The sequence below is a fragment of the Lineus longissimus genome, chromosome 17 (assembly GCF_910592395.1).
Source record: "Lineus longissimus chromosome 17, tnLinLong1.2, whole genome shotgun sequence".
In the NCBI taxonomy this organism is placed as follows: Eukaryota; Metazoa; Nemertea; class Pilidiophora; order Heteronemertea; family Lineidae; genus Lineus; species Lineus longissimus.
In genome coordinates, this window is record NC_088324.1 from 10,419,137 (window position 1) to 10,435,283 (window position 16,147).

The following is a 16,147-nucleotide window of genomic DNA, read 5'->3' on the forward strand; positions in this document are numbered from 1 at the left end:
AGGCAAAACATACAGAACTTAAAACATTGAGATGAAGAGCAAATTTTCATAAAAATAATATATTTACAGAACAAATATACAGTTCTACACCAGTATGCTCATAGATGAATGACTAACATCATAAATGAATACAGGAGCAAAAACAATGCAATATCCTAAACCAATACAGTAGCATCCGAGGTGAATTTTCAGACGTCCCGTGGCAGACATCTCACTGTGCTAAGTCGATTTCTCTCAAGGGAACTAACTTGAACTCTTTATCAGACCAGCATTCTACTGAGATGTCACACTTCGCGGAGCCAGCTGAGAAACCCTTCTGTGGAAGCAAAGGAGCCAACATACCGCTCTTCACTTGGCCTGGTATATTACAATACAACTTATAGGGCCAGTGTTCATTGCTGGTTTATCAAACATCCTGAAATAGCGCATAATGCATCCAACAAAAGCGTGCCGAGATTTTCAAATATCAGTTCTGTACATCATACTCGCAAGTCATCATAATGCATGTACAATCAATTCCAACTAAAGTCTCAATCCCAACATAAACAAGATTAGAACCATGCACACCTGTATTAGAGAAATGAATGTTTGAAATGGACAATAACTTAGAAGAAGATACACAATATACAAAATCTACAGAGAGAGAAACTACAACATTGTGCCAATGTCATTGCCCCATTCTTTAAAGGCATATGCTGTTCATTGAAAACCAATTTTCATCACTTTGACACAAGGAAATACAATGAACTGCACATGCCTTTAAAAAACTACATGTACCGGTACACAGCTGGGGATCGAGTCACTATGCTGATAACCCTACTCGGCACCCAGCCGTAGGCCTAGTTGCACACAAGAACAGTGTGAATGCAGAGAGACTTCAGCTGGACACTGTGAAGAATCCGCCTAATCTTCATTATGCACATTTGAGAGAACATCTCAAAAACATTGGTTTTTTGTGATTTTTATTTCGCAAGATAGCAAAATTTTAAGTTCGCCATTCAGATATAATTTTCAATTCCCCACACCTGTATGCACATGTATGCAAATTGTACGTCAAATTTACAAATGCCCACATTAACATTCACAGCATCATACTCATTTCGTGAAAGAAGAGCACTGCCTTCAGAGGATCCCCACAAGAATAATATAACAAGAGAAACTGAGGCAACAGGAGACGGTAATGATTTACATTTCACCACCATCCCGACAATCTATGACATTTTACAACAAGTCATTGGTATTTACAATGTAAATACAGGAACTCATATCAAACTGGAGGTACACCAAACACCATGAGGGTGGAGCCAAGAAGTAGGCTAACAACAGCAAGGCAGCAGAGGAGAAATGAGAGCTCCATCTGAGCAGTGGCCAGTATTTAGTGAGACGCCAAATACCGACAGTGAGGTTTTGATTTCTATTCTAAAACACCTCCGAACCAGAGCCTAAAACTTATATATTTTAAGGCATCTGCTTTCGACACATTTATATCAACACAAAAGGTTATGGCTGTCTTACATGTACCTGAACCTCTGCTGTGGTCAAAATGAGGCTTATACATAATCCATTATAAAAATGAAACATTGCAACAAAGGTGTTTCAGAATATCTCTCCTCAGACCAACATATATATGCAAACACACCAAATTCAAACTGATTACAGTCGTAGAAAACCCAGACCCCATATCTACACATCCCCAAATCCTATATGCGTATATATGCCTATATATGCACCTTGAAAACATGTCAAGAAAGCCTCATGCTAATTTTTCCAGAAAAACACCAAAATCCTAAGCACATATTTTGCATAAAACTGAGATACGAATGAAGCATTTACCTCATTTAAGTCACATACTTTCGGCTCTACCTAAGAACACCGAAAAATCTGGGTCAGAAGTTGTCATCCACAAGAGCCTCCCTGCTCAGAGGATTAAACGGCAGTATAGTTAAACCCATTTTTTGATGATTCGCTTGTGACAGTGATCAAGTTTGGTGGTTACGCACAATTCAGATTCGTGTCAAGTGTTGCTCTTCTGAACAAACAAGCTTTTCAACAGACTTACCGTACTCTGAGCACCTGACAATGAGACACAGCCAGTCTGCATAGCAACTTTTCAACCACCAAACAGGATACAGGCAAACTTGCATAAGTTGGCAGAAATATAAAGTACCAGGTATAAATTCTTAATATCAAATCGATTTATCTGAAGAAGATAGTGCAAGGAACAGAATTATCAATGACCTCAGTTGAACAGATTTTTCTCAGATGAATTGAAAATGAGCAAAGACCAGCTAATTGGTAACTACTTTTTACTAAGAACTACACGTACATGTATGGCATCTCACCGAATCATACCATATGCCAACTTATGCAAGTTCACTTGCAAATTTAATACATATGTCTTTCAACCAAATCCTGTGACTTAGTCGTATTCATGACTGCTTTCGCGTTGCTTGGTAACACTGTCGCCACCCCCAGATGATCTGTTGATGACCTTGGTCACTGTTTCAAGAGCACCGGACTCAGTAAGACTGGAAGAAAAATGTTATGATATATAGTTACAAAGGGGGTTATAGGCATGAGCCAGGTAGGTCAGATTAAGTTACACAAAGTTGCAAAAAAATTCGACCTGCTCCTAAACGGTTTTCCTACCAAGGCCTATCAAGCCAGTCTCCCCAATGCCCTTGAATAAAGACGGCAAGATTCACATAAATTGATTGCTAAGAAAAAGACTCACACTTCGTCCATTTCGAATTCTTCCTCTTCCATCGGGACCTGGAGGTACGGGTTGTCGGTCGCCGGTCGGAACTTATAACCAGTGATGACAAAGAATACAAAGGTGGCGGTCTCCTTGAAGAGTTCGTCGAGCCATTGGAACTGGAATGGCACTGTGATCTGAAGAGGTATGAAATTATGAGAACAGGTGGCACTGTGTACAGTTCCTTCAAGCATAGATACTTTTAAATAGACCTCCATTGTGATCTGAAGAGAAAATGTAACATGCTCTAGCTAGATCAGGTAAAGGAAGCTCAACTAGAACAGGCAGCTGAGTCTGCGGGCAGACTCTGGAGTCTAAAGGAAGGCTGTGAGAGTCCCAAACCCATAAGATTTCCGTGCCCAACCTCACTAGGCCTACACGTGCTTATGAAACTACCGTTTAAAGCATGTAGGCTACACTTGATACTGAATAATGCTCGCCAATGCAGGCTACTATCCTAGTGTCGTAATGCCCACTGTCAGATGGATAGGCAACCTACATGTACACACAGGACAAACACACACAACACAATGACTAAAAATCCCTGGTTTCTCAAAAACTACTATAAGCTTAAACAGTATGAAACTTCATACAGCACACCTTCAGTAGCCACAGTATGAACACAGCAGTCATGATACTGATTCACAATGTACCGCTAGATTTCCAATAACTTCGAAGACAGGACGGCAACCATGTTACATGTACCTGGGCTCTGTAATCCCCATGCATGCATTGAATAGGCGACGGTCCTCTTAAGGACGGGGCTGAATTGGGGAAGCATTCTGAGCTGAAGCAAAAGGCTCCAGCCAACCTACTACATGTACATGGCGGGCAGAGACTAATCATATTTTCAGAACACTGAAATCAAGCTGAGCCAACAGGTTGACAGAGGCCGATCTGAACTTGTAACCAGTGATCACGAAGAATACAAAGAGATTGGCAAGACGTTTGAACTGGAATGATACTGTGATCTGCAGAGAAAATACAATACTGATAGCTTGTAAATCTACATGACAGTCGGATACATTGGACAAGCACAAATTAGAGGTCAATATTACAAAAGAATACTCAAATCAGATTTACTATAAGCAGTGCCAAGACAGCATTCTGTATAAGACTGCCACTTACCTTTAAGAGATAGACTATAATCCTAGTAAAGTAAATATAACACACAACCTGAAATGAAATGAAGGCGAATCTTAAATCAAATTTTAGATTTGAACATTTCACATTTATTAGAAAGTTGGTCACACAAAGTATCCACGATATCACAGAACAGATGGTGCTCAAAATCAAGTCTGAAATTGTCACGAGCAGAGTAGTCAGACAAAGAAAAAACAACTACACTCACCATGATATAAAAATGCCTAAACAGTTTCAGTTTCCTTAGATTTATAGCAGCTTTGCCATCAGTCTGTGATCCCTCCTGTAGGTGGCGTATCGACCAAACGACGGGGAAAAGGATTGCGCCGCAGCAGAGTAAGTCGACGAGAATAAAAACCTCCTTCCAAGTTGTGTATCGCGTGGTCCCCTCCTCACTCTCCTCAATGATAATCTGAGCAACGTTTGCTAAGATCTGAAAACAAAAGTCACAGTGGTGAGAAAAAGATAGCTAGAAATGAGCACCTGTGTGGGCATCGTTTAGGTTTTAACACCCCCCCCCCCCCCAATGGTTTAATGAACCCTTTCGGGGGGGAGGTGGATGGCCTGTTTCGCGCACTTTGCATTCGAGCAGACATCGATTTCAATCCCTACCTGCAGCGGAATAACAATAAGGAAGATCTTCTTGTCTCGATCCGACAACATGTGTTTGATGAAAGCCCAGCCGGCTCCAATCAGCACGATGGTGATAAACAGCAAAGCACCTTTCATGCTGAAAGACGAAAGGGACATGATTAAAGACATCATCAGACAGGAGTCAAACTAGGCCAACTACATCCGTACTCTTGAAGTTTGTCGTGCCTTTAGACTTCATTTCCAACTTAGAGGAGCTTCTTTGATGTAGCTTACATAAACATACAACATGAAAATCACTTCACTTACAGATGAGTGATGTAATATACCACGGCCCACCCTTCCTCCTGGAATCCTTCCTTACCAATGAAATGGTAATTGATCTGAAAAGAGTACAGCATCAAAGATTAGATATCGAACTTCAAGAAAAAGCAACAGAGTCTCAACTATGTCTTCTAGTATCAATGCAATGTCTAAGGATATTATTGCCATTCAATATTGGTCATTTTAGTAATAGTATGTAATGAACTTGGGATCACTAGCTCAGCATTTCTTATAGATTTTAACTGTAGAAACCTCTTATGCACAGCCGCCAAAAGTCATCCATTATTTGAGGTATTTTGAGATATACTGCAGGACTACAACAGCCAAGGGAGATCAGGCATGAGTCTTCCAATGAGCCTAAACCAAAAAGCTCCACCAATCATGGGTTACTGCTTGCCAAGGATGGGACTTTCAGGAGTCATTTAACTTAAACTCTTGGAATGGGATTTTCACAAATGCGACTTACCCCATGAAATAAGAATGCTATTGACTTGACAAACATGAGCCCCAACATCAAGTAGTGGATCTTGTAGACACCCTCCCTGAAAGACAAATAAACATCATGTTTTTTATCGGCATCTCAAGTCAATCAAAAATATCAAACATTTGGAAGCCTTGGAAACACCCCTACTCTTTGTGACTGATCCCGGGGGTTTCTTTCGGTCATGCCTTCAACAGTGTACATTCACCACTCGGTCTTTATTAACCAGTTGAGCAGTTCTGATGAAAGTATGTGTCTAGGCATGGATCATACCAACACAACACGACTTATTGTTGCCTGGCAGTCAAGCGAGCTAATTATTTGACCACAGAGTCTGGAGTAAATATGCAATGAACTCACTTTGATTTTCTGAGGATAAAGAACCAGAAACAGCCGGTGAACATGAAGAGAACACACAAAGCAAAGTAGAGAGAAGGCAGTGGAATTTCTCCCGCAGACAAGTAGCTTTCAGCATTCTTCTCTGTGATATTGAGCTGAAAATGAAAAGTATTTTGATTGAAGAAGCCGCCTTTATCCAAAATTCATTTGGGAATGTACACAAACATGGCCAAAGGACACAAGCACAGTAGAATAGGTACAAGAGTGACCGCGCCCCCCCCCCCCCCCCCAGTGGATTTGATTAGCCACTACCTCATTGGACAAGCATCCTTCAAGCATATAATGTAGGGGCTCCAATAACCTCATACTCATTCATTAGAAAATTGAGCTCAACTTGTCATGACAGCATCTGATTCGGGTTGTAAACAAGCCATAGTACAATTTGCCTAGACGTGACCCTGTACCTCGAACCCATGAATTACTTACAGTGAAGTTGACAGTGTTGTGTAGCGGTTCTTTGCCATAGTTGCCACAGTTATGGAAAAACAGATTATACAGTCCCTCTTCTTCTTTTCTTTTCATAGCCACAACAAACTGAAATCACCAACATCAAAATAACATTTCAGAGACGATTCAGAACTGACAAGGAAGTGTAGCAGGATTATTAGGCAGGGGCAACACAACTACATGTATTTCATCACAACAAACAGTAATTTGTCTCAAAACATTCATGTGTATGAGGAGTCTTCCAAGCCCATTTGTCACGAGAACATATGTAGCAGTGACAGCCTATCTACATGTAAACTGAGCCCCATATTAAATTAAAAGTGAGCTTTCACTAAAGAGGCAATACAACCATCAACACCACTTACATGGACATTTATAGACTCCTTGAAATAATGCAAAGGTATGGATCCATTCACTGGCAAAAACTTGGAAACAACATTCCCAGCTGCCTTGTCCACAGCAGCAGCTGGGGTCGTACTCTTGGGTGTGGCAGGTGGTGTTTTCCCTGTAACTGAGCCCGTCTTCAGGCCCGCACCCTTTGCAGCCTCTTTTGGGGTCTCATTCTTCAAAGTAGTCGGCATCACCTTAGCATCGGGTATTTTGTTATCCTTAACATCTCGCTTATGTAACATATGAAGGATGGAGGATGGGCCACGTTTACTTGTGACACTCCGGTCGTTTCGTATTGCTTTGGCGTAGGCCTCCTCGCTCATGGTGGTGATCTGGATATTCTTGAAATCTTTACCTTGTTTCAGTATGTCCAATCTGTAAGGATTCCAAATTATTGAAAATTGCTTTTAATTTTAACAACAATTTGATAGTAATACTCAGCTTTGAGAATCAGCTTTCCCACTTGCCGACACACATGTGTGCTATTGGAACTCAGTGAGTTAAAGTTCCATAGTTTAGTTTGTCTTCATATGGATAGGGGGAGACAATGTTGAGTTTTAGTTATAGAGAGACACCAGGGAGGACAGAGAGGTCACTTGGTTTTATAGACTTGCTAGGAGCAGTTCTATGTGTAGTGTAGTTGTGTTAGTATAAACCAAAGTCAAGACAAGATCTATGATACGTGGGCCGGCCCGGACAACAACAACTGGAGGATTACAGCAAGTACTTGATGGACTGATTCACCCTTTGTGTTGATCTTCCTACTTAAGTCCACACAGCAATGCCCTGAGGCCGTTTGTTCTAGCTCTATCTTCTTCCCAAATAACATTGCCTCGTCCTTTGCCATTTTTACAACTGCATCTGCCTGTTTCAGCGAGTGTTTTTTACTCAGAAGAAGTGGCAAGTCTTTGTCCACAACATCTGCATTGATCTTGTACTTCTGATCTCCAATGTAGGCTGGGAGGGATACATTTTTGCTTGCAGCTACTCTCACACCATCTCCGAACCGGTAATATCTCTTACTCATGGTTTCTTCTATTTCCGATTTTTGCTCTTTGCTCAGTGTCTCAACGTAATCTTCTAGCCACTTCGTTCCACACACTGTTCTTGTGCATGCTGTATCTATTACTGCAGTACCATAAGCCTCGGTCATGAATACTAGGTTAGAACAATCTTCTGGTGTCTCCTTCACCTTTGCCCTCGGTCATCTTTACCTGTTCTTCATTCTTATTCTTATGTTCGCAATTTTTCGCCCAATGAAATACAGAACTGCAAACCGCACATCTACTTCGTCTGCCATATCTGTCCAATGGATTTGTACCTCTAGGTGTTCCCGCCCTACTATTACTCTGTTCCTTGTTTCTGTTGTTATAGTTATTTCTGTAGTTTGGTTTACCCGTTGTGTAGAAGGCACTCTCTTGTTTTATGGCGATTCCACGCTCTGCTCCATTCAAATCTCCTGCTTTACTTTCCCCAAATATTCTCTTTAGCGCTGATTTCATTGAGTTCCACTTTAAATCTGACGCAGCTGTTAGTGCCAATTTTCTGTCCTTAGTATCAAGCCCTGCGTTATCTAACAACTTAAATGAAATAACTGCGTCTGGCAACTCCATTTTGTGTTTTTTGCACAAGTGATACAGTCTTTCAAACTCTACTATATATTGTGACATGTTTTGGGTATCGGATCTCTTGTAGTTATCAAAATCCGTGTACACTGCATACGCCAAATCGATTTCATCTTTCTTATACACATCATCTAATGCTTTCAGTAGTGTAGACATACCTTCATCTTTATTGAGGTCTTCAGCCTTGATGCCGTAGCTCTGGCCTGGCCCTTCAAACTAAGCGTGACCGCCAATGCTTGCTTCTTTTTGTCAAGATCTGTCATGAGTTGCCAAATGTCTATCTCATTTCACCAGGTTTCGTAGTCAGACGTATCCAAAATCGGAGGATTTTTGTACGACGCAGAACCCGCCGCCATGCTTGTTTATTTTCCTTTGAATGTTTCACACTGCCGTAGAACTTATTTTTATCTGCTACCATGAAATTCCTGTATATTACCTGTCTAGGTCTTGCTGTAATCCTCCAGTTGTTGTTGTCCGGGCCGGCCCACGTATTATATTAAGGCAAGCTTTCCAACTTTACTGAGGGGGCTACACGTAACCAAGAAAAGGCCCGGTAAAACAGTGTGGTCATTGGTAAATTTACAAAAAATATACAGAAATTGATTCCCCGGCATGTGGCCTGACCAAATTCTTCTCATACCTGCCTGTTTGCTGTTTACCGTGATACTTACCGTTTGTCTTTGAGATTGAGAATAAAGAACAGCATTGCAACGCTCTCATCCTTGGCAAGGGATGGGTTCTTTATAGCGCAGACATCCTCCTTGTTTTCCTATAAATAAACAATAAATTTCAACCATGGCAGAGAAGCTACTGACCAACCTAACTCTTGGCAACTGGGTGGGAAAATTTGTATCTACGGTCTACATTTTATTTAAACTTCATGTACAACAGTATATTTTTCACTTTTCTTTTCATGTCCATGTTGAATGTGTATGCGATCCAAAGTCGATATGGGTTCAACTCCGGGCTTGTGCTCATCTTCATATTACACAAAGGGAGGAGCGACTTTCCAAATCCCCCCATATTGTATAGAGTTAACTAATATTTCATATCCTACTGATAGTTGAAACTCAGCCCTCAACTTGATATGTTTCTTATTGTTATGTCCCACTTACCAAATATGGTGAAATGCCTGAACTGTAGGTTTTATCCAGGGTGAAACCAAACTGAAATAAAAAGACAATAACAAGCTTTGATGTGAGTGCAGCCAAATTTTCTACAATGTACAAACTCATAGCAATAACCTCTTTGGTTGGCCACAGGATTGCGATATGTTGCCCAACAACTTTGGTACACTTGGGCATACTGTACAGTAGACAAGATGTCTTGTAACTAAGGTCATTAAGCACTCAGACCAGCCTTACCAAGTTGTTGTCGACCTTGGTATCTGTTGGCGTGTATGTGGTTGTAAAGCCACCCATTGTCACCGACAGGTAGCCGTTCTTCAGAAACCCAAATGTGCTGCATGTGATCTGTTTGCGTTGGTCATCCTAAAAAAAGAAACATGCCAGGTGAAAACAAATCTTCCGGCAATAGAGCGGCAATTGTGTGCAAGAGCAACCAATACTTGGTATATTTTATTGTAATTGGTAAACTCAAAGTTGTTTACTTCCCGGACCAGGTCCGGTTTACTGTAGTGTACGGAATAACGGTCAGGCAAAAACAAACATGGCGATAAAATTGTGATCATAACTCACACAACGTAGTGAGTGTAATGGTTACATATGTATAAAGTGTAAACAAAATTCATATATCCATCATGTCCATCGAATCTGACGCACCGCAACCAGTTACCATGATTCCCATTGTTTCCTTCCTCGTGACGCAATTATTTCATGACGTCATGAGCCATTGACCATTCACGCAAGTAGATTTATTCACACCGGCGCCACTGTCCTGAAGTGCGGGTGTGGGACATCATGTATCTAAAAATCGTCTGCTAGAACATACAGGACAACAACGTCGGCGGAGACAGTTGTGACATTTCATTGCAGACGAAGTAAACGTCCTCTTCTTCTCGATTTACGTACTTTACTTCAAAAAGTCAGTTTTAACACTACTGCACAAATATAGAGTGGTCTTTAAGTTCCATTTGGATAGAGATTGACGGACTGATTTGGAAATTCATTCCAACCATGCAACTGTTTCAGAAATGAGAAAAAGCTCCAGGGTGTCATGACATGCATGATGTGTCTTGCCTCTGCATTTTCGTACTCTAGGGTTTTCAACTTTCATATCATTGAAGAAATAATTCATTCCAATCTACAAGTATATCAATCACATCATTTATTTAAAAATCGTCTGCTAAGACATACAGGACAACGTCGGTGGAGACAGTTGTGACATTTCAATTTTCATTGCATAGAGATTTGACGGACTGATTTGGAAATTCATTCCAACCATGCAACTGTTTCAGAAATGAGAAAAAGCTCCTGGGTGTCATGACATGCATTCAATTATTATTTCACCACAAAGAGCTGCTTCTTTCAGCAGATATGAGACAGCTACCGGGGCGGGGACTATTTCTTTATGGGGCCTTATTGTTCAGCGTCTCCAAGGAATTCTATTTTTAGAGTCCAATGGGGGGGTTAGGGGGGGGCCTTCCCCCAATGTACTGACTAAAACCTGTCACTTTCAGAGAACGGGGGAGGGGGTTTGGGGGACTCATCCCCCAATGTACTGGCTATATATGTCAGTAGGACGGGGGTTTGGGGGCTCCCGGCCATGTCAAACAGTTGTGTGAGTTCACTAGAGATTGCTCTTTACATATTATGCTCAAACAGCAGATCTGTGATGTAAGACCTAAGGTCAAGGAAAGAAAGAAGGTGATGATGAGTCACAGCCATGTTGGCCGAAACAACATCATCCTCGCACCGTCACCTGTAGTGCTGTACTGCATGTACACACATCCACTATACAATATATAGGCCTACTGCGACTGCGTGCGTGTACAACAATATAAAAAAGTAGGGGAATTTTGAAGGGTTTTCTGAACGGTTTCTTTGATGTAAACACAGCTATTAACTCGCCTATACACTTACCTTGACATGTAGGGTATGACTTCGGCTCAAAACACTGGCGATGATACAGAACAAGACGCATATTTGTAGGAAATTCGAGGCTCGAAATTTTCGTTTTGTGGACGTCGCCATTTTATTTTTTTATTTGTGAGGTGACGTCACGGCTGAGGTCGGGCAATGTTTAGTTTCCATCGACAAAACGACGAAAGTAGCTGACAGCTGATTTTGTCATTTTTAGCATCATCTAAAACCACTGTTTATATAAAGGTGAGTGACTGACATCAACTTTGCAGTTGCTGAACCATTAGATAAAAGTTTAAGAGTCATTTTGATACCACTGAATCGTACTTTATTTGTTCCTATATCTAGATATGTTCTTCCCAAAAAGGTATCACATGATGTCATTGATGATCATTATTGTATATGATGATCATGATATATTGATAATGTTCAGGAAATACATCCATGCGCACTACATGCAATGCATGAATATCATGAAAGTCATGACTGTGTCTCATTCATCAATTTCTTCAAAGACTTTCCTTTTTGAACTTAGTTAAGTGACAGTTTCGCAACACAATCCATCACACTGTTGCACAGTTCCCAATCTTGATTGAGTTGAAAAAAAAATTATCCTCTTGGTGCTATGTCTTCCAGATAAAATGCCTTCCAAACGAGTCGCAGTCATTGGAGCTGGAGCCAGTGGCCTCACCGCAATAAAATGCTGTCTCGATGAGGGCTTGGAACCAGTCTGCTATGAGAAGACATCTGATATTGGTGGACTTTGGAACTTTCGTCAGAGCGCTGAGGAGGATGTTGCTTGCGTCATGCAGTCGACGGTGATCAACACCAGCAAGGAAATGATGTCATACAGTGACTTTCCCATCCCTGCTGATAGCCCGAACTTCATGCACCACACCTACATCCAGAAATACTTCAATCTTTATGCTAAAAAGTTCAATCTTAGGAAGCATATTGAGTTTAACACTGAAGTAGAGATCATCAGAAAAGCAAAGGACTTTCACACAACTGGCAGGTGGGAAATAAAGGTGGGTTTTGGTTACATTGGCTAATTAGATGTGACGATTGAGTAGCTATAGGGCGCTCAGTTGATGATCTCTTTATGACAAATGTGCATGTGATAATTGATATGCATTTTCCTGACCCACTATACGATCAGCTTGGCCCTTTTAGCCACTACTTCATGGTTTTTAGTGTGACATTTTACTCCAGGCAAGATCTAGAATCACTGACATAACTGATCCTTTTTTGCATCCATTTCTTGGCAGATACTCTCTTCTGATACAAAAGAAGAAAAGACCGAAATATTTGATGCAGTCTTCCTTTGCACTGGTCATCACGCAAAACCCCATATGGCAAAGTTTGACGGGGAGGAGGATTTCAAGGGCAAGCGTCTTCACACCCACTACTATCGGGAATACCCAACGGAGTATGCAGGGCAAAGAGCTGTCGTTGTGGGGATGGGGAACTCGGGATTGGATGTGGCTGTGGAGTTGAGCCGCATTGCTAGTCAGGTAGAGTACATTGTGTATTTCTTTCGAGGGCTGAGTGTACACAGGAACTTCTGCAGCAGTTTTTTATCACTAACTCTTCTAGAGGGTTGAAAGCTAGCTTCCAGATTCTTTGGTGACTCTCAACTTTAGTTTCCAAGATCTCAATAAAATAACTGATCAAGAAAATATTTTATTTAATTCTGTAGAAATTTTTTATTCAATTCCGTAGTGAGCTGTCAACACGTACCAATTGATAATTTTTCTTCAGGTTTACGTGGCTGCAAGACGCGGCGCCTGGATCTTGAATAGAGTGGCAGACAACGGTCTCCCACTTGACATTGCGTACACAACACGTGCAATCCTAGCCTTCCGCAAACGCTTCATAGGGCTTGCCCGACACATCATACAGAAGCAACTCAATAAACGATTTGACCATTCGCTGTATGGTATCCGACCGGAGCACACCATCGACCAACAACACCCAACAATAAATGATGATCTTCCAAACAGAATCTTAAATGGTTCAATCTGCATGAGGCCTAATATTGATAGAATTACCAAAACAGGGGTGGAATTTGCAGACGGAACGTTTGAGGAAGATATTGATGTCATATTTTACGCCACTGGGTATACGTTTGGTTTTCCGTTTTTGGACAAGGATGTGATAGATGTCCAAGATAATCGAGTCAATCTGTACAAGTACATCTTCCCACCTGACCTCGGCCATCCGACTCTGGCCGTCCTCGGCTGCATCCAGCCTCTTGGTGCTGTTATGCCGATCAGTGAGATGCAGGCTAGATTGGCGACTAGAGTATTCAAGGTAAAGATGATGTTGCCATAAGAGGGCTTTCGTTTTGATCCTGGGGTATGCGGGTTGTTAGTGTTTGTCTCCAAGGTGATGTCAGTCCTAGTCTTGAAACTTAGGATTGACAAACAGAGTCGATATTATGGGCAAAGTCAACGCAAACATATCAATACATTGTAAGTTGATCTGCCTTCCCACGGGATAGAAATTCTGTATTTCTCAATTTGTCTCTTTCTCAGGGTGATGTTTCCCTACCATCCAACCAGCAGATGTGGGATGACATCAACGCCACAGCAGACACCATGGCGAAGCAGTATTATGCTTCTCAGCGACATACGATCCAGGTTGACTACATCCCATACATGGATGAACTGGCCGCAATGACTGGCTGTGCTCCCCAGATCAGTAAGTACACCTAACATCTGCCTTATACTTAGTATGCTCTTGTCGCAGCTTACATCTTGCACCCAGTATCCCATATCTCATATGCTGTGATTTTGGTCTTTGCTTTCTCATCATCAAAAGTAGTTAGGGGGGGGGGGGGTAGCATTACTTGGCAAGAACATTCAGATCGGTTGTGCCTTGACACCCAACTGGGCAGGCTGGATACCAAATTGAGAGCTGGGCGATGTCACAGCGATCTGCACCCACCCCTTTCCTGTCCAGTCTTTCTCAGTGAAAATATTGAAAGAAACATCATTCTTTTTCCAGGTAAACTACTCTTCAGCGATCCCAAGCTCGCGTGCAAGGTTTATTTTGGACCATGCGTGCCGTATCATTACCGACTTCACGGCCACGGAAAGTGGGATGGAGCAAAGAAGGCCACTGAGACTGTGTGGGAGCGTATGGAGAAACCACTAAGGACTCGTCAGGGCGCCAAAAGTCCTCCAGAAAATCAGATGTGGAACATATTCATCTACTTTCTGTTACCGGCAGTTATTTTGTATCTTTTGAGATATTTGTTTTGAAGAAAGACTGTCCATATACATAATGCTATAGAATTTTGACACTTATAGGCCTACGCAATTTGTCAAAAGTTCGAAATATGTTATATAATCAGAAAATTTCCTCTTGCGTAAATATGTACTGTACTGAGATTATAAATTTGACTTTAATTCATCCAACAGTATGCAGATGGCTCCCAAATCAATCTTAATATAATTGATTGAGAGCGAAGCAGGTGCTATCTTACATTGTGATGTTTATTACCATGATGTCACAACTCAAAATGAGTTGCAGGATCACATGTGCCCAGTGTGATGATCAAACGTCGGGCCAGACATGAAATTTATGTTAGACCAACATGGAGTTCATAAAATGAATCTATTTTAGGTTTAATTCGCAGCTTTGTTTTGGGATGGAATGAAAATGGTTCAGTGTTTGAACCTCTGCCGTGTGTGGTGTACATGTACCCCTTCAATGATGTTATGAAACCAGCACTTCAGCCTACATTAATAAACCTTCACGATCACATAAATTGCGCAGAAACCCAAATTTCATTAAGGGCACTGGGACAGTAGGCCAGATCAGGTCACTCATTGACCGAGGTGACCAAAGTAAAACACATAATTGGTGAATTCAATTGATCATACTATTAGGGGATGACCATAGTCTACTTTACTGAGACCCGGCCACATGTGGAACCCACATGATATCATTTACGTAGAACAGGATAATCACAAATTGTTCATGGTAGTTGGTAGTTTGGACCTTGTTACTAAGTTGTGCAGATTAAAAGTTCATAATGGGGACAGATTTGAAAGTTGGACACAGCTGGCTTTTTCTGGTTTTGTAACATTTTGTCATGAATTGATGAGCTTACTGCAGCCCTCAGTAGGCTGGATGATGTAGAAGCAAAACTGATTAGTGTGTACTACCAGATGTTTTGGTTGTAATTGTACCACTTTACCTCTGCACCTAAATGTTTTCATAAAAAAATCATTTACATGTACATTCTATTGTGCCTTAAAAGCTTATTACAACATTGACAATGTACTTTTTATATTAGAAATAAAGATACAAATTACATAAAATTCTTTGTTTTGGCCAGCTCTACTCGGTGCATCGACATTGCTTGAGGCAGTGACGACACCCTGTCAGTGACAACACCCTGTCAGTGACGACACCCTGTCAGTGACGACACTCTGTCAGTGACACAAGTTTTGGAACACTCGGTCTGAAAAAAGTTCATGCTGTTCTTGACATTCTGTACCCAGGATATCCTCAGAGAACAGCATTCTGTCAGTGCAAGGGTGGCCTTGGTGGAGAGGGTTTGAGAGCTTTCGCCACTTTCAATGATTGCTGACATCATCACTGTGGACAATGATGCGCTTCGATGTATTACAGGAAAGAAGAGTCAATCTTCTTTGTTATTTATCTCAGCCACATTAGACTCCCTTGGGCAGTCCATTGCATCATCCAAATTGGATCTCCTTTGGGTGAAGGAAATGGCCAGTCCACTGCCTCTGCAGTGTAAGCCACATTGATATTGTGTACTTTGTCATTTGGCCACAGTGATCATGCTCCCAGGATGACATCTGCTATGCAGATCACTGAACCTTCAGTCCCATGAAAAAAGGTGTGGTCGTGCCATTTCAGCTTAACCAAGTCTTTGATTGCTTTCCTTCCATCTGCCACTCAAGTCAAAAGGCCT

General features: G+C 41.5%; 2 protein-coding genes across 7 annotated transcripts; one reads left to right on the forward strand and one right to left on the reverse strand.

Annotated features, from left to right (window-relative positions):
• Positions 1 to 43: 43 nt before the first annotated feature.
• Positions 44 to 11,324, reverse strand: LOC135500945 (protein GPR107-like). 2 transcript variants are annotated; one of them, XM_064792655.1, is made up of 14 exons: positions 11,197 to 11,324; positions 9,520 to 9,645; positions 9,271 to 9,321; positions 8,827 to 8,924; positions 6,506 to 6,905; positions 6,120 to 6,227; positions 5,655 to 5,788; positions 5,280 to 5,355; positions 4,799 to 4,872; positions 4,511 to 4,628; positions 4,107 to 4,331; positions 3,884 to 3,931; positions 2,735 to 2,892; positions 44 to 2,528 (listed from the first exon to the last, which is right to left on the reverse strand). In XM_064792655.1, the coding sequence occupies exons 1-14, from the start codon at positions 11,305 to 11,307 to the stop codon at positions 2,420 to 2,422; spliced, it is 1,836 nt and encodes a 611-aa protein (XP_064648725.1). In that variant the 5' UTR covers positions 11,308 to 11,324; the 3' UTR covers positions 44 to 2,419. The 2 variants fall into 2 exon arrangements, with proteins under 2 accessions (XP_064648725.1, XP_064648726.1); XM_064792656.1 differs by lacking the exon at positions 3,884 to 3,931.
• LOC135500946 (flavin-containing monooxygenase 5-like) lies at positions 7,155 to 15,508 on the forward strand. Of its 5 annotated transcripts, XM_064792658.1 has the most exons (7): positions 8,410 to 8,728; positions 11,328 to 11,442; positions 11,833 to 12,224; positions 12,465 to 12,710; positions 12,958 to 13,509; positions 13,734 to 13,899; positions 14,206 to 15,508. In XM_064792658.1, exons 3-7 carry the CDS (start codon positions 11,838 to 11,840, stop codon positions 14,460 to 14,462), a joined length of 1,608 nt encoding a protein of 535 aa, XP_064648728.1. In that variant the 5' UTR covers positions 8,410 to 8,728; positions 11,328 to 11,442; positions 11,833 to 11,837; the 3' UTR covers positions 14,463 to 15,508. The 5 variants fall into 5 exon arrangements, with proteins under 5 accessions (XP_064648730.1, XP_064648731.1, XP_064648728.1 ...); XM_064792660.1 differs by lacking the exons at positions 8,410 to 8,728; positions 11,328 to 11,442 and adding an exon at positions 7,155 to 7,174; XM_064792661.1 differs by lacking the exons at positions 8,410 to 8,728; positions 11,328 to 11,442 and adding an exon at positions 7,228 to 7,253.
• Positions 15,509 to 16,147: the final 639 nt, after the last annotated feature.